The sequence below is a fragment of the Thunnus albacares genome, chromosome 9, assembly GCF_914725855.1.
Source record: "Thunnus albacares chromosome 9, fThuAlb1.1, whole genome shotgun sequence".
NCBI lineage: Eukaryota > Metazoa > Chordata > Actinopteri > Scombriformes > Scombridae > Thunnus > Thunnus albacares.
The window spans coordinates 21,427,198-21,445,245 of record NC_058114.1 but is presented as its reverse complement, the minus strand read 5'-3'; the positions used below and the strand labels follow the sequence as shown (position 1 = coordinate 21,445,245).

General features: G+C 39.4%; 2 protein-coding genes across 4 annotated transcripts; one reads left to right on the top strand and one right to left on the bottom strand.

Moving 5' to 3' along the window:
* Positions 1 to 38: 38 nt before the first annotated feature.
* scyl3 (SCY1-like, kinase-like 3) lies at positions 39 to 8,769 on the bottom strand. The gene is made up of 14 exons (XM_044361933.1): positions 8,420 to 8,769; positions 8,104 to 8,293; positions 7,050 to 7,235; positions 6,824 to 6,937; positions 6,665 to 6,721; positions 6,479 to 6,581; positions 5,431 to 5,542; positions 5,258 to 5,335; positions 4,852 to 4,991; positions 4,494 to 4,684; positions 3,917 to 4,088; positions 1,953 to 2,123; positions 1,075 to 1,871; positions 39 to 697 (listed from the first exon to the last, which is right to left on the bottom strand). Exons 2-14 carry the CDS (start codon positions 8,266 to 8,268, stop codon positions 635 to 637), a joined length of 2,349 nt encoding a protein of 782 aa, XP_044217868.1. The 5' UTR covers positions 8,269 to 8,293; positions 8,420 to 8,769; the 3' UTR covers positions 39 to 634.
* A 1,277-nt stretch (positions 8,770 to 10,046) lies between these two features.
* On the top strand, positions 10,047 to 17,718 carry lpxn (leupaxin). 3 transcript variants are annotated; one of them, XM_044362629.1, is made up of 10 exons: positions 10,467 to 10,537; positions 11,582 to 11,667; positions 11,926 to 11,993; positions 12,372 to 12,468; positions 12,773 to 13,021; positions 13,162 to 13,335; positions 13,926 to 14,007; positions 14,118 to 14,266; positions 16,691 to 16,892; positions 17,140 to 17,718. In XM_044362629.1, exons 1-10 carry the CDS (start codon positions 10,525 to 10,527, stop codon positions 17,202 to 17,204), a joined length of 1,185 nt encoding a protein of 394 aa, XP_044218564.1. In that variant the 5' UTR covers positions 10,467 to 10,524; the 3' UTR covers positions 17,205 to 17,718. The 3 variants fall into 3 exon arrangements, with proteins under 3 accessions (XP_044218562.1, XP_044218564.1, XP_044218561.1); XM_044362627.1 differs by lacking the exon at positions 10,467 to 10,537 and adding an exon at positions 10,047 to 10,162 and having other exon boundaries at positions 16,691 to 17,381; XM_044362626.1 differs by having other exon boundaries at positions 10,468 to 10,537; positions 16,691 to 17,381.
* The last annotated feature ends 330 nt before the right edge of the window (positions 17,719 to 18,048 follow it).

The following is an 18,048-nucleotide window of genomic DNA, read 5'->3' as shown; positions in this document are numbered from 1 at the left end:
GATAAGAGCTACAAAATGTCTAATGAAACAGAATGGGATCATATTTGATACAGTAAAATCTTTTATTTCACCAGCAAACGAAAAGCTACTAATAAATTATGTAATCTTTATTTCACATTCATTCAAAGTGCAAGCCTTCTGTAAATCAAACCTGACACATTTTGGTGTCTTACCAAAAAGTGTACCTTGATCTTAATGCCAGTAGTGATGTTGGCACATTTAAAAGAAATTTAGAGAAGCAAATGAAAACAGGATGACATTCACCTCTGGATGAGGATGACAATCCTTATTCATCTTGAGGTGAGCAGTATCAGTTGGCAAACAATTAAGAATGGCTTCATTTATGTCCAAGTCTAGTACCATCTGATAAGCATCCAGTTCAAAAGCAATTCATCTCGATGATTAAAAACTGATGATAAAAGTCTGGGAACCAACAGAATAGGATATAAAAAGTCTGTGGTGGTCTCTGTCATTATCATTCTTACTGCATCATGTTGTATGTAGGAGCAACCATCAGTTTACGGGCTGTCAGTGAAATGGTGCTTCCAGAGGTGGTACATCTGGAGGATACGAGTGTTCCAGTAGTCAAGTCTTAAACTTGTTGCTCCAGATGAGATAGACAGCTAAAATGTCATCACCAGGCATTCTCATCCTCCCAGTTCAGGTCATCTTCATCTCCCCAGCCATCTGTTTCAGTCTTTGAAAGGGAAAAAAACATCACTTTAAAATGTAAACATCAAGTAGTTTCTTATAAATTAAGCTGTCTGTTCAATCAGTAAGAGAAAGAAATGATAATTTAAACAATTATTTAGCAGAGTACAAGCTAGGTGCCCCATTAGAAACCATACACTTGAACCTTTTATACTTAAAACTACCGCATTTTGCACAAATGCAATTTTCCTCCCCATAAAGAATGTTAATTTAATGTATTCTGTTGTAATCTGGATTTCTGCCAATGATTTCTGAATTTCTCATGGTCCTGCTAATGCCTGTAAAGATTTCTACTTGAATGTTTGAAATCCTTTAAAAAAAAATTAAAACTGTGACTGCACACACACGACTACACACACTCACCTCAGTCAGACTGACAGCTGCGAACTTGGCCGTGAGAGTTACAGTATCTATGGATGGATCAACCTGCAGTGATTTAGTGTTTTCTGAAGAGGCTGTAGACAGTCCCGCGTCACTCACAGTGCTTTCTTCCAGTGGCAGCGGAGCTGGAGAGGACAGCTTGATGTCCGGCACCATGTCTGCAAACAAATCCAGCTCTGGGTCTTGCTCTAGCTTTTTCCTCACTTTTATGGTGAACTCCTCCCCTAAACCTCCCATCCCACCCTTTTTCTGTGGCATTGTGGGTTTGGACTTTGACGTGCTGTGTGATTTCTCAGAGTCCATCTCCTCTTGAGCCCAAACGTTGTCCCATGAGGAAGTGGTTTTGCTCTGAGTGGATTGTCGCAGTGATGAGCTCAGTTTGAGGGGTCTGGACGATCCCAGTCTCAGAGCTTCATGTTTTACAGGTGTAGTAGTGCCCACTCTGGGTGGTGTGAGTATAACTGGGTCTGATAAAGGAGCTGTCGGGGAAAGATCTGAGGTAGGTTCAGTGTCCTCAAAGTCATCCCACGGCTCCTCTTCCATGTTCTGGTGTGAGAGTGGTAGTCTGCTGCTGACTGGACCTACTCTCTCTGAAGCCTGAATGTGAATCTGGACCGACTGTCCATCACGGTTCTCGCTCTCCTCGGGGTCGCTCCAGTCAGGCCAGTCTTCCACAGGGCCTTTGAGTCCATCTGCCTGCTCTGGGCTGTAAGACAGTGGCTCCATCTCACTGTCCTGACCAAAGCCGTTCAAAGGTAGCGACATCTGTTTACTGACATCTGAAACACACGTCAGAAAAACAGGTTGAACATTGGGCACAAAACAGTATGAAACTGAATAGTATGAAGGGGATGTCATACCTGATTTTGGTGCCAGAGGGTAATTTCTTGTAGTCTCCTTGCTAGCCACTAAGCTACCCATGTTACCCAGGACCAGACCTTCAGTCCCTGATGGTCTGGGGAACAAATTCAAGACTTTCGAAGGCTGGGCCATTTGAGGGTGGGAGCTTCCAACAATATGGACAGGCGAAGCTGAATAAGGGAGGTAACGAAATATTTTTTTAAAACCTTCACCTATACATACAATTTAGGGATGGGCATGATTAATCGATTATCGATAATTGATCGTTTAGATTTTTTTTCGATCACGTGGAATTAAATCGATTTAACGTTCATATCAAAGTACGTTATGTATGTATGTGTCTTGAAGTTGCAATGAATTTCACTACGTGCTGCAACCAGCCGGGGGCGCAATTTAAATTCAAGAGGGAAAATGAATACTCAGTTGCCGGCGGGCTGCTGTAGAAATTAGACGAAAGTAAACATGACGAGAGCAAGGCGAAGTTTGGTGTGGGACCATTTCGAGCTAAAAAAAAACAATGAAGCTCATCGTAAACATTGTAATGCCGTGTATATCGTTACCTACCACACAACAACAACCCCAATGATGTACCACTTGAACAACATACACCCGACACTGGTTAATGAATCCTCCTCCTCCTCGAAACCTACCATCACCTCAGTGTTAGCACGGAGGAGCTGCGATACACGGCGGGCAATACCTCTGCATCCCCGCAGCGTCGCTCCCTTTGGAGCGGGTGTTTTCAGCTGCTCGACTGATTAATTGTCACCAGGCTGCTTTCGCGTCTCACTCCTAAAGCACGTTGACATGCTCATCTTCCTCAACAAGAATCAGTAGGCTGTAGTAACTTTATTCTCTCGGCTGCGTGCCTTTTGGATTTATTCAAGTTACATTTAGGTAAAAATCGTCAGCGCTAAATAATATCATATTTCTTTTATTTACATATTATCGTTTGATATGATTGATGATTTTTTGGAATTGTGTCTAAGAATTGTGTTAACGACGAGCGCCGTAGCTTTGGCTTGTTCATTTGAGAGGAGGTTTGGCTCAAAGCCTCGGGTTCCGCTGCCTTCACGAGCGCGCCACATATCCTTTTTGTTTTGTTTTCTGTTTAACAGTTTAACTGCCTTGTATAAGAGGACTGGTGCTGGTCTATAATTTCTTCTTAGAATAAAGATTTCATTGAGGAAAAACACGCTTTCTTTAGTATTTTCTGCCATATGCATTTTTAATACATATAAAAAAAGATTAATCAATAATTGATCGTTAATTTTCCCGATGATTGATTAAGGAAATTTCTTCAAATGCCCATCCCTAATACAATTAATAGTTTACTGAGCATGCAGATCTTTTCAGCAACACTCTACTTCACTCTGATTAAGTTTTAAACTGAGAGCTTCTACTTTTGCAGCTTGATGGTTCAGTACTTTATGGGGAACAAGACTGGCATTCAATTTTCTAAATCTAGAGTTTCTAGTAAGTATGAACTGGTTAGACTCCACTCAGAAAAACTGTTTCTTAAACCTGAGGCAATCACTCAAATGCTATTTTACAAACAGAAATGTGGTGATAGCATGATCTTAATTCTCCACCAACCTGTTCAGAGCTACCTTTTATGCCTATAGCTTACTGACAATAATGCTGCAAGAGTTCTTCCTATTTATTTAACCATTCCTGTACTGATTTACCTGATGATCTTAAAACTGAATTCAGTGTTTGACCCCTACATTGCTGAACTTATGAATTCCTATAAGCCTGAGTTAACACTGGACAGAGATCTCCAATCTGTCCCGAAGCACAGGCTCAGAACCAAAGGGACCAAGCATTTCCTATGAGGGCCTTATATCTGTAAAACAACCCACTTGAGGAGCCATAATTGGCTCAATCAGTTCAGTCTAAAATCGCTTCTTTAAACATAAAGTAAACTTTGTGTGATATGTATTCACTTGCATGTGTTGCTTACTTTCAGGGGTGACCTCTGTAGATTTGTTGAAGTTGGGTGTGGTGCGTTTAAAGACCTTGGTTCTCTCTCCTCCAACCACCACCTGAGCCCCCAGCAAAGGCACCAACACTGCCAGACTCTGCAGTGTCATTGCCACCAGAGAATCATTGGTGTCTCTCATTCCCAGCAAAACCTGCAGCCAGGAACATACAACAACATATTTACAGGAGATATTATTTAACTAAGAGAACTGCATAGTGACATTTATGTCTACCCCTCAAATGTAAACATTTTTCAAACAAACACACATCTTACATTGTTCTTAGTCATTATGTCTCATATAACTGAATTTTTAGATGTTGAAGGATTAGTTTGACATATGTGGAGTGAGCTCACTGTTTCCACTCCCTATGCTAAACTAAACTAATCTCCTCCTGACTCCTACTCAATAAGTAATACTCAGACATGAGTAGTGTGGTATCCATCTTCTCATCTAACTGTCAGCAAAAAGGTAAATACTGGGTATTTTCCAAAATACTGAACTTATTCCTAAAAATTTAGCTCAGTTAAAAATTATGGTTTGATGTTAACACTCCACCTGAGGTAGGATCTGGTTTTTGAGTTCGTCATGGGAGAAGAACTCAGCGTAGATGTGGATGTGAGCAAGCAACACGATCCGGACGTGTTCCTCATTGACTTTGAAGAGCTTGAGAAGTTGAGGAATCACGTGTTTACGGTAAAGGGACACTGACAGCAGACATTCTTCACTGCTACCACCACCGCTGGAATCTATGCACACAAAAGGAAGAACAGAAGCATGAGCCTCAATAGTTGATTTCAAAAACTACTTTCAGTACCTCACTACTGTTAAGCCTGACAGTGGGCTGGGTCCCTGCACATTTTTTTTTAGTTATTATTAACAGCAGGAGAATGAGTTCATTAAAATGCCGTCTTACCCTTCTTTGGCCTTAGAAGATGAGGCAAGAAGCTTTTGACTGCCATGGGCTCTGCAAAAACCAGAGAGTTGAGGAGTTTGGGAACAAGGCGAGCAGCTATCAGCTCTTCAGGGAGGTTCTGGACTCTGTCCAGAAGAAACCTACACATAAACACACACAACCAGCATGTTAAAGATATTCTTGACAAAATAAGGTACTTAAGATTCTTTTATCTGGGGGAAATGTATTAGAAACACATTTTTAATTTCCTGACTGTCCTTATCTATTGAAACAGTAACAATTAGACAAAAATACAATTCTAAGAGACTAGATCTCTAACTTAAGTCCTGAAAGTGGACTGCCTTGGAAAACAATGTATACCACTCTGTATATGACTCTAATAACAAAAGACAAAATTTATTCTCACTTGAAGAATTCATTTTTTTCTTCTTCTGTTTTCAGGGTGAGGCTCTTCAGAAAATTCATCACTTCCAGAAAGTCATTCCTATTCGCAGGAAAAAACAGGCTGTGTGTTTGAAAGCGAATCATTTTGAGTGAGTATATACTGATCACAGCAAAAGCAAACATGACCACACAAACCTGAAAAAATCATGAGTCAGCAGGGAGCTGAGTGGAGGGCGCAACAAGGGGTTGGAGTTCAGCAGACCCGCCTGCAGGGTCTTCTTCAGACTGTCAGACAGTTCCTGTGACACTAACAGAAAAAAAGAGAGATGAACAACTATATGAGAAGGTATATACAAGGCTTAACAAGCTGCAACATTAGGATTGAAAACACTGCTGTACATAGGGCTGGGCAATATGACCAAAATCACATAATCCGATATAGGTCATTTCATATCCTGATAACGATATCTATCCCGATATATAGTACATTTGAATTCAATGAATAAATAGTTGGTCCGTGCCCCCCTCCCTCCTCCCGCTGTCTGTCCATCCTTTGCACGGATTAAATTAAATTACTCTTCTTGGCTTTTTACTCCCGAAACTTTTATTGCACTTATAGTAACGTAATAAGTGTGGTTGTTGTCTACTCGAGTACTTCACCTGCTTCACTGTCTATCCTGTGTGTGCAGCACACACTGAGGGCACAGCCCCGCAGCGGTGAACCATAGAGAGCAGAGGAGAGTAGCGCGACCATAAATGACAGCAAAAAGCAGCAGAGACTCTCACACTGAGCTGAACTTAATTAGTGCACATATATTTGGTAAATAACATAAATAAAGAAAGTCTCTACAGCGTTTTGCTGTCATTTATGGTCACCGTCTCGCTGCTTCACTGCTCTTTCTCAGCACAGGCGGGGCTGAGCCCTCTGCGTGTAGGCAGCGCAGCAGAGGAGACAGACAGCGGTGGAGAGTTGATGACAACTAAACTCGTTATGTTACTGTAAGTGCAATAAAAGCTTTGCGAGTAAAAAGTCAAGAGGAGTAATTTATCAATGTAATCCATGCAAAAAATGGACAGACTCCAAATGATGAAAAATATTGCTGTAAAGAGCGTGATTTGCGTCACAAAGATATAAACGATAGAGCATAATGACACAATAGATATTTTTCTCTTATCACAAAATATATATCGTCATATCGCACAGTCCTAGCTGTACATATTAAAAAGTCATCACTCTACTCACCATAGCCATTCAGAAGAGGGATGAGGGTCTCTACCATCATTCCAAAAGAGTAACAGTCCCGAGAGTGAGCATGTTTATCCGGAAATATTTTAAAGCCCTCAACCTGTCAACAACATGTTTCATGAGAACTTGTGAACAAAATCGGAGCTTATTATGTTTTTCTGTCATGACCTTTAATCTGCTTACCTGCTCTTCTGGAGGAACACAACTGGCCTCTCTCAAATTCTGAATGCTTGTGAGAAACTGAGCAGATGAAGAAAATCAAAAATCAAAACATGAAACCGATATGCAGTCAAGTGAATCTGCAAATATCTGAATCTGGGAATAGGTTAGATATTGTTCTACCTCTGGAGTTGCTTCAGAGAACTTGCAGACAGTCTCCATCCCTCCCAGTTTCCAATGACCATCTTCACTGACAAATACAGACGAAATGCAGACATTGTTGTGGCTTGATTTGCCCTGGTGATTAAGGAAGACACATCAGGAACTTATGCATGCCTGTTTAACACAGGCAAAAGGACAAACAGTCACTTGCATCAGTAGCAACTACTTCATGCTTCTTTTTGCTCACCCTCTCGTGCAGAAAGACAAGTGCCTGCAGGAGGTCGTAGATTCCTGCACAGATTTCCTCTGGGGAGAGGCTTTCTAGCAGCAGCTCCAGGGGCTGCACACGCTCCGTCACCAGGTGGATGCCCCCATCCTGCACTGAGCAGGACAGGAAGCGCAGCAGACATGGATGCCTCAAGGTCTTCAGGTGCTGTGGGAAATGAAAGTATATATTTATTTCCTGTAAGAAATAAATGTTATGTAGCTGATGGAAGATCCATGGGTAGGTAGGAACTGAATCAACAGCCTGAGTGCCAAAACCATAACAAGCTTAACTGAAATGCAATGAAAGCAAACTTATGAAGAAATATTTTAGGGACTTGGGTTCTATAAGTGTTGAGCAATTTAACTGTATGAGAAAATAGTTATTAGTTTCTCTTTATTTGTTTCAAGGTGATGCTAGCAGGTTTGTTGGTGGGTCTCCTGAAGTTGCAGACTAGATAGATAATTGGATAGATAAATGGATGGATAGATAGATAGATAGATAGATAGATAGATAGATAGATAGATAGATAGATACTTTATTGATCTCCAATAGTCACCACATGCCAACACATATGACAAGAGGAAAAAAACACAAAACAAAGACAATCAAAGCCAGGATAAAACAGTTAAAGCAGTCTGAGAGACAGCACTGAACACATGGATAAGTGATGTGTATGACAAAACACAAGACAATAAAAACTCTACAGAGCAATTAAAGAATATTGCTGCAGCCCAATAATCAAACAATTGAGAACTACATCATGTAAACATCATTTTATACATTAGGTGCTGCATCATGTATAACAGCATGGAGCTGTGTTTAGGACGCGAAGTTTTTGTGGGAGGTGTTATTTAAAGAGCTTGAGAGAGGGGACAAATATGTTCGTTTGCAATGTAATGTTATATGTAGGTATTTATATTCTTTTCTGACAAATGTTACACCACTGCATCAGTATTTTTGGTGTCTTATCCATGAGGGTTAGTAAGGCACCCACAACCAATGCTATGGTATCGGGGCGAGGCGTCACACTTACCTTGGCAGCTTTGTTGACTTTATCTTCATTTCCCCGTTTGTGCACAAACACGGATGCAGGCTTTCCATCCTGGAGCACAGCCGAGTGCATGGTGAGTCCAGAAGGCAGCGTCAGGAGGGGCTCCTCCAGGGTGCAACTCCGCACCGCGCTGCTCTCCGCACCCATGGCCGCGCTTGGTCCCCCTCCGGACCTACGAGGGGACAGACAGGCGTAAAAACACTCAAGCCTAACGTCGATATGTGACAGTGCGAGAATGTCAGTCGTTAAACAAGCAAATATAAACGCTCGTTATCGAGTGACGTGGACATACTGATACCTGTTCACTGCACTGGATGTATCGCCCCTGAGAGAAGTTAGCTGGTGTTGTTAGTTTCCTAGCTGGCTAACCTCGGCGATACGTTAGCCAGCTCGTCATTGCTATGCTTCTCTATAGCACTTCCGCCTCCAAACAATCATGCTAAACGCAGTGTTGCACAAAATTATCCAACTGAATTTACAGAACTGTCAAACAGGTAGTTTATTGGCAATGAATCCCTGTTCACTGCTTGTCAAATCAACGATGCTAACGTGGAGAGCGAAAGCTGCTGTAAACACGGACTCTTCCGGTTAAAGAAGAAACCAAAGCGCATAATGGGACTGTAATATTTTCATGACTATTAGAAATATGCCAGTGAGGAGCATTTTCGTAAGATTTTGAGAAATGGTTTCATTCTTTAATTGTTTTTATATCACTTGAGTATAAGATGCTATACTAACCGGTCTAATTGTGCGTTTTAAAATTAGTCAAAACCAGAAATACCCCTGTTCTCAGTGCTAATGGTTGCGACTAGAGTGGTGCGAGATAACGCAGGTACTGCATGCGAGCGAGTTAAGGTGACTGCCATATGGCCTTAAAATACCTCGATGGTGGCAACTTACTTAAACTGCAAAGAGAACATAACATGAGCATCACCTTACTTACTAAAATTAGACAACCCTCGTATGTATATGTGTATCTATATATCTCGGGATCAATGACTACAAATCAAATCCATGCCTCGCTTGTGGCAGGCCACAATCCAAGCAGTCGCAATATGTGAACATACTGTAGGGGCATGTTTTGAAACACTGTCCAGTTTGTTTACAATAAGAATAATGTAAGCATGATCTCTCAAGATTTTTTTTTTTTTTTTTTTTTTTTTTTTTTTTTTTTTTGCCTGTTTTGTATTGATTTATGTATTGTATTGATTTATCTGCTTGTGTAAACCTGGTTGTGTGTCATACCATGTCATACATGTGAAATGTTACACAATGTCACATGAAATGTTACATAGAACAACACCAAATTTCTACATTTAATTTGATGTTTTATGTTTGTGTCTTATGTGTATATTGATGGAGGTAACATTAACAAGTTATTAATAAAAACTACATTGATAATCTTTATTTCTGTACTGGTGGTGTGTGACTCAGTGATAAAGGGACTTGAAGCACTGAAATCGTATTTTTTTGTCTTTTTACTTTGTTTTATTGTATTTTTTATTCCACTTAAATACATTTTGTTTATCTTCATTGCATTATTAAATGCATTTCTCCCCCTTAAGTAAAGCACTTTGAAATGCCTCTGTGTCTGAAAAGTGCCAATAAATGCCTTGACTGACAATCACTTACAAAAGATGCCATCTGAAGTAGAGAGCATGTCTCCAAATCTGACTGTATTACCATACTGTCATATACATTAAAATATGTATCATATAGAAATTACATATACATAAAAGCAATCAACAAATCCTTTTATGGAGGTATAAGACTTAACAAGTAGGGCTAAAAAAGTTTTTATCACACCTGCACTGTTCAGAAACTATTCTTGGTTTCCGTTTTATCAGGAAACAGCAACATCTCATATTAAGTGTGGCAAGCTCTAAATTCAGTAACAAATGAAGACAAACCAGCCAGAGGAAGTGACGGTTTTGATCAGAAGAGAAATTTTGTTGGTTACCTAAGTAACTAAACAGCAGCAAAAAACACACACTCACACTCGAGTAGATTTGTAGAGCAGGAAGCAACATGGATGAGCTTGGTAAGACAACTTTCTCTAATGTTTTAAACTCTTAATCATCATCGAACTGATCAGTGACCAGACATATGGAAGGATGATTGTAATTTTAAAACATTCAGTGCAAGGTCCTATGATTTACAATGTAGAAAATAGATGTGAAAAGACATATTGCTCATGGAATATGATTACAGTGTGTATATACAGTATACACCAAGTGCGGTACAGCATACAGTATATAACTATATTATAGACCGTATTATAGTATTAATATTATAGACTGTAATACAGTCAATGTAACTAATTAATACATTTTTTACACTGTCTTATTACATTCATTGGGTCTTACACTCACACTCGAGTAGATTTATAGAGCAGGAAGCAACATGGATGAGCTTGGTAAGACAACTTTCTCTAACGTTTTAAACTCTTAATCATCATCGAACTGATCAGTGACCAGACATATGGAAGGATGATTGTAATTTTAAAACATTCAGTGCAAGGTCCTATGATTTACAATGTAGAAAATAGATGTGAAAAGACATATTGCTCATGGAATATGATTACAGTGTGTATATACAGTATACACCAAGTACGGTACAGCATACAGTATATAACTATATTATAGACCGTATTATAGTATTAATATTATAGACTGTAATACTGTCAATGTAACTAATTAATACATTTTTTACACTGTCTTATTACATTCATTGGGTCTTAGTTTTGTATTCTATTTTCAGTTGCACTGAATAGTTTGTAAACTGTACTGCCATTTTTCCAGGACTCTTGGAAAAAAAATCCTGGTAAAATAAAGATTAAACAAATCATCATCAGAATGCACAACTTACTTACAAGAAATACAACAATTTCTTTTGATCATACTGTGTTCTAAAAATAAGAGGACACAGATACACTCTAAGATGTCATGACATGGAAAGACATAGACCATACAACTGTCAAAAACAACAGAGCCAAAAGCTGATTTTCTTGTCTTTTTTTAACCTTCATGTTGTCTACTTACCTATAAAAGAATGTATTCATGACAACATCTTCACATTTTCTTAGATATGTGGGTTTACATTGTGTGAAGGAGAGAGTAAAATTCTAGGTAATATTTGTCATCCAAGTCTTGCAACATTATTGCAAGTTTCACTTCTGCAATGTGTCATGCCAATACTTCCTGAGGAAACTGCATGAAGCAACCTCAGACTGATCTGCTTGTATCTTCTTCTATACCTCGAGGTGCATTTTATCTCACTTCACATGTAATATTACATGACACCTAAATGAAACACATCCTTTGGTTAAATAGTAAATGTCCAAAAAGAAGAAGAAGTGCTGTAGTGATTGTTTTTGTGTATACTGTATACACGCCTGCCTGCAAGTGTATTAATGTTTATATGTATGGTCAGATGATTTGTAGTCTGTATCTTGCCACAGATTTGCTGTTGGAAGAGCTGGCTATGACATCAGCTGTTTCATCAAGCATTGATGAGAACAGGAGCGGTGACCCAGCTTCTAAGGAGGTGAGGACAAAGCCACAAAAATCACAAGTTTACACTATACCATAACTACCTTTATTATCACCTATTTCAGTTGTAGTTCAACCTGAAATCATTTCTCAACCAACCAGTTAACAAGTTAACGTCTGCATTTGGGAACTTGGGAAATACCATAATTTTAACAAACACAATTTCTTCATCAGATGATCAAATCCACTCTTAATCTTGGTACTTCCATCACCACAACTATATATATAGAATATTTTGGCTGTGTGTCCACAGGTGCCAGGTGGAGTTTATGCTGGACTTACAAAGAAAGGAAACGACTCTGTCACCTCAAATGTCTACAGGTTAACCACAAACTTATGGCTCTTTTTTGACTTCTAATTCACATTATCTTTGTGTCAACTGTGTAGAAGAAACAGGAAATGACTTGAAATTCATTGCACAGTGTTTCAAAGTTATCATGTATCTAAAGATCTTACTGACTTCCTGTTATTACTTGTTTGCCGTTTTATGGGTTGTATTTCAGATCATTTTTTCGCATCACACAGTTGCAAAACCACCACGGATTATGCTCAGAGACACAGTTCAGCTTGGAAAAACAACCTCAAACTGTTCCCTCAAAATTAATTTGTACAGTAGTCATAGTTAGTGTCCTCTGAGGTTTATTTTTGAATATGAGATATCATGCTTCACCTTTTTATTTGCCTCTCTCTGGGTTTTAGTGATCTGCCAGCTCCTGTGGCAGCTCCTGTGCACCCTGACTCACCCACTAAGGAGCTGGATTCCGTATTGCAAGATCTGATGGGTCTGGCACAAGGGGTCAGTACAGTGTCTGCATATGCATGGTCCAGAATGGTTGAAAATTGAAAATTGAATATTCTCAATTAAGCACTAGTCCTGTATGTTTAAGAATTATGCACGTGGGGTTAGGGTTAGGGTTAGGGTTAGGGTAAAACAGTGGGCATGCAGTCACGACACTGAAATTAACCAGCTTCAACAACAGAGGGCAGCATTGTTCTAAAGTCAAAATTACACAACCCCAGTGACAGAAGTTCAGCATAAGAACATTATTAGGCACTGACCTTTAAATATATCTGTGCTTATAATTTGTATCATCCTTTAGGATCGAGAGTCTTCATCGACCCCACCACCACTAACACAAAAACAGTCAGTAAAAAAGAAGAGAGAAGGTGGACAACAGGAGAACAAGGAGAGCAGCAGCTCAGCGGATTCAGATGCGAAGGCCTCCAGCAAAAAAAAAGATGCTATAGACGACCTGCTAGGAGGGCTGAGCTCTGACTTGGAAAAGATTGGTGTCCGTACGACAACCAAGGGCCACTGTGCTTCCTGCAACAAATGCATCGTAGGAAAGGTACACTGTTAAGTCACATAAAACACAACAACATTGAAATCAGTGTGTTGTAGATAGAAATCTGGAGAAATGCAAAGGACAAAGGGAAGGACAGGTAAAAACTTCCTGTTCTTGAACTAATTTTGTTTCCTATTCTCCAGATGATCACAGCGTTGGGTGAAGTGTGGCATCCTGAACACTTTGTGTGTGTGGTGTGTAAGACTGAGCTGGCCACCACAGGCTTCTTTGAGAGAGAAGGACAGCCGTACTGTGACAAAGACTACCAACAGCTCTTCTCTCCTCGTTGTGCCTATTGCAAAGGGCCCATTGTGCAGGTGAGAAGGGGTCGGTTCATCTGTTATATATTTGTCATATCATGGCTACAGTAAAACAAAAATAAGATAAAAATTAGATTTTACAAACAATTGTCTCCAGATAAGGAAAAGATTAAAAAAATTGTACATTTTTTTATGTACTTGTAGGATACTATGTATGTACATGTTTTCATTTTTTTCTCCTTTCATTATACTTTTATAGCTATACCTAAATGCCACATCACTATGAATTCAGCTATCTCTTTTTTGATTTGCCCTATATTACATCCATTCATTTACACAATAATCTTTTGAAGATTGGATGATGACACACAGTTGTATGTAGTTAATTTTTCTAGATGTATCCCACATGTCATATTAATAGATAAAACACAAAACCATACTGGGATTTTGCAGACTTATGCTGTAGACCGAAGTCATTAATCAGAAACTAATGCAACTTCTCCTACTGTAATGATTCACTTCATGCGGTTCGCAATCCACATTTTTGTGCTTCCTGACATATGAATATGTGAGATTAGACAAACTTTACTAATCCCCAAAGGAAGTAGAAAACATGATGTCAGTTTTTTTCTATTTCTGGCTACCAGAACATCCTGACAGCCCTGGACCAGACCTGGCATCCAGAGCACTTCTTCTGTACACACTGTGGAGGCCTGTTTGGACCTGATGGTAAGAAGAAGCTTGTGCAGTCATTTCTCTCCACTGGAGACCACAACTTGTATTGTATTGTATTGTATGTTATGTATTTTCACTCGGAATGTATCTTCTACCTGCCCCAGGTTTCCTAGAGAAGGATGGGAAGCCATATTGTTGCAAGGACTTTTACCACCTCTTTGCTCCTAAGTGCGCAGGCTGTGGGGAGTCAGTGAAGGAGAACTACCTGACTGCTGCCAATGGCACCTGGCATTCAGAGTGCTTCGTCTGCGCGGTGAGCCCCTTACCTCAGACCACACACACAGCCCTGGCTCGCATACAAGTCTGGGAATAAATGAGAAAGATACCCACACATTTGCTTTATTTGCAACATTTTGACCACAAGGTTGATGGAAACCTTATGCCTGATGAATACGCTCCGGTTGAAATGATGCAAATAAATCAAAGAAACCATATTCCTCAATGTGGGTATCTTTTATATCTCTTCAAACCTACTTCTGTACGCAGCATCTGCTCAAAAATGGTTCAATGTGCAGCTCTGCTTTACTCGGCTGTGAGCGATTGTTAAACATGAAATGTTCTCAGTACAGATGTTCTGAAATAAGATAGCAACTTCAAAAGAAGATGTTTCTTGACTGAAAATACAATGTTCATAAACTTGAACACAAAACACATAAAATAAATAGCTTTTAACACCAACCACTCAAAATTACATGAATACATTTAAGATGAACAACAACATTGACTACCGCACCCAGTCATTACTGTCTTATGCCATCACAACAAGCAACATAACTTAAACGTTGTTTTATAAGGAGCAGTTATTATCAGCCAGGCCAGAATTTTACCCTTGACCCTTGGTAGCCTAAATCTAACTCCAGAGGGCAGGAGGTCAAACACTCCATAGAGAGGATGAAGTGGACACTCAAGCCTTTTTAATCAGCCTGCTGCTATAAATAGATGTTCATACAATTTAGCACCTTTGATCTTTCTGCTCACCCTCCCTATGCTGTGCTGCAGCCCGTTCTTGACAACAGTGGAGAGATTTCCATACCATGAAATGTTAGAAAATATGATGACAGGCACAACCTTACGGTTATAGAAGAGAGTGATTACCTCTCTAGAAACCTGAGATGAGTTGAGGTTCTTCTGGAGGAACAGTTGATGAGATTTTTGCAGACTTCATTATTCTCATAAAAAGTCAGCTGATTAATATTAGAGAAACTCTTGACTCTACTTTGCTTTAATTACACTTTGAATGAGAACATGTGCAGTATAATTTTGAGGTTCATTACATTTTAAGAAACAATTGTCACCAACAGTGAACAAAACAGACCTTTCATAGTGGACGTTTTGTTTTGTCAGACACAGGTGTTACTAATGTCATTATTAATGGCTGACTTCCATTCAGGTGTTCTTGTGCCAGGGCCCATGGTGTTGTGCTTACTGGCTCACTGACATGGATTATTGGCACATGTAAATGGTGCAAAGCCATTGCTAATGTTAAGAATTACACCTGTGCTTTTACTACTATGAAATGTCAAAATGTCTGCCAAAACAAAGGTCTGCAATCAACTACAGGGTCATGTGTAGCATCATGCCTGTATTATGATACATTAAAGGTATCAGACCAATTCAGATTATGTTCCAACAGTTATAAATTGATCGTTGACAGAAACAGCTATGACATTTAGCTTTCTCTTCCATCCTGTGTCTAACCTCATAACATATTGAGAGACTGTGCCAGTGATTTTACATGTTGTAGTATGTCTCTAAAGATTATGATTATGTAGCATTACTTTAAATTACAGTTTACCATTTTGCAAAACATTAGACAGGATTATAGATTCATTTCCTACCTGCAAGATAGGCTTTGGTTTAGTTTCTTTTCAGCAGATTATCAATTCACAGAAATTTGAAACTTGGAAAGTTAGATTATCATTGCATTGGAATGTTTGAATGAATCAGATGTTTGAGAGTCAGCTTCTGAACAAACCACTGAATGAACAAAACTAATGTTCCCTTATAGACAGTTTTTACAGCAGACATTTTGACTGTCATAGCTGAAGAGTAGACACTAGAGTAATGAATAATATTAATAAAAACTTCATTGCATCTTGGTTTGTCGCATGGCCTTGGTCTCACAGGCTCACTGGTCTTGCCTCTTTGGGACACATAAAATGCCAAATAGACATTGTTAATTTCATTAGTTCCACATGTCCTTTTCCTTCTGGGACAAGTCAGAATATCTGCCACAAAAAAAGTCTATTGCTTGTTTTACAAGTTTGTTTTGACAAGGATAATAGTTTGTTACCCCAACTACAAATATCTGATGTCTGTATATTTTTGAAAGCATCATCAAGGATAATGTGACAATTTCCAATTGATTAACTAATTTAAGAAGTTTCAAATCTCTGTAATTGATTTTCATACTAAAATGGAAACAAATGGAAGCTAGAAAATCAATAAATAAAACTATCTTTTGAAAATGATCAGCATTATACATGAGTATAAAGTTAAGGGGTTAGAACATGCAAAATCACTGGAATGGTCCTTTAAAAGCAGATTTTACTCAATATCCTTCCTTCTCCATGTTACTGTTTCTAACTTTTTTTCTGCCTCTCTTTATCCTCTCTACTCTCTTTTATCTTTTCCCCACATCCCTTCACCCATCCCTCTCTTTTGTTCTCATATCCAGGACTGCCTGAAGCCCTTCACTGATGGCTGTTTCATGGAGCTGGATGGTCGACCCCTCTGCTCACTGCACTTCCACTCCCGGCAGGGCACCCTGTGTGGTGGCTGCGGTGAGCCCATCACAGGCCGCTGCATTGCTGCTCTTGATCGCAAGTTTCACCCCGAGCACTTTGTGTGTGCCTTCTGTCTGCGGCAGCTCAGCCAGGGTATCTTTAAGGAGCAGAACGGAAAACCGTACTGCGGACCTTGCTTTAACAAACTCTTTGTTTAAGACATACAGCGCATAACATGCAAATTATGCACTTTCCACTTAATTGTTAAGGTTTTAATGTCCTTATAGCGTGACTGATAAATGAAAATGAGGCAACTACAACTTGTATTAACATCGTTAAGACTGTGCAGATGTGACCGAGCACTTTGTGTGTGCCTTCTGTCTGCGGCAGCTCAGCCAGGGTATCTTTAAGGAGCAGAACGGAAAACCGTACTGCGCACCTTGCTTTAACAAACTCTTTGTTTAAGACATACAGTGCATAACATGCAAATTATGCACTTTCCACTTCATTGTTAAGGTTTTAATGTCCTTATAGCGTGACTGATAAATGAAAATGAGGCAACTACAACTTGTATTAACATCGTTAAGACTGTGCAGATGTGCATTTGTGCAGATGAGAAATAAACTTTCCACTGCTTTAATACTTCATGGCTGACTGAGGTACCTCACATTTTAAATGATTTTGGAAACTAATATGATGAATTATGTAATTAGGAATGTGTAACAAGGAGTGTCACTTAAGTTGTGAATAGATTATGCAAAAATATCAAGGGAGAAATGTTAACAATGTAACATAATTAATGACATGGTTGTAAAACACAAGGAAAATACCTATTTCCCATGATAAAAACACTGAAGGAACTTTTTTACATATGTGAACTTTGGATGATTCTAAAAGGTTTGTTGCTGACACTTTGACTAAATTTTATGGGATTTCATACATCATGACCACATAAAATGTATAAATGGAGAAAGAAAAACATAGAAGTGCAGTTTAAACCCGTGGTTTCCATTAATCTATCCTCAGTTTACCATAAGACTTGGCAGTCCAAGAGATGCTTGCTGGCAGTATGGAGCAGTTTGTCAAGGGGCTTGTCTATGTGGCTTGATAGCTTGTATTGGCAGTGACTGGCATGGAATCGGCGTGCCAACCTGAGTTTCTTCTTACTCTCACTGACCATTTGGCCCTTGGCATGCACTGGATTCGGACAACCTCTTCATTCCCCACACAGGCTCCTTTATAGCAGCCTATGGAAGATTGATGAAGGTGCTGAAGTGAACAAAGGTGGTTTCAGAAGGAGCTCCTTCAC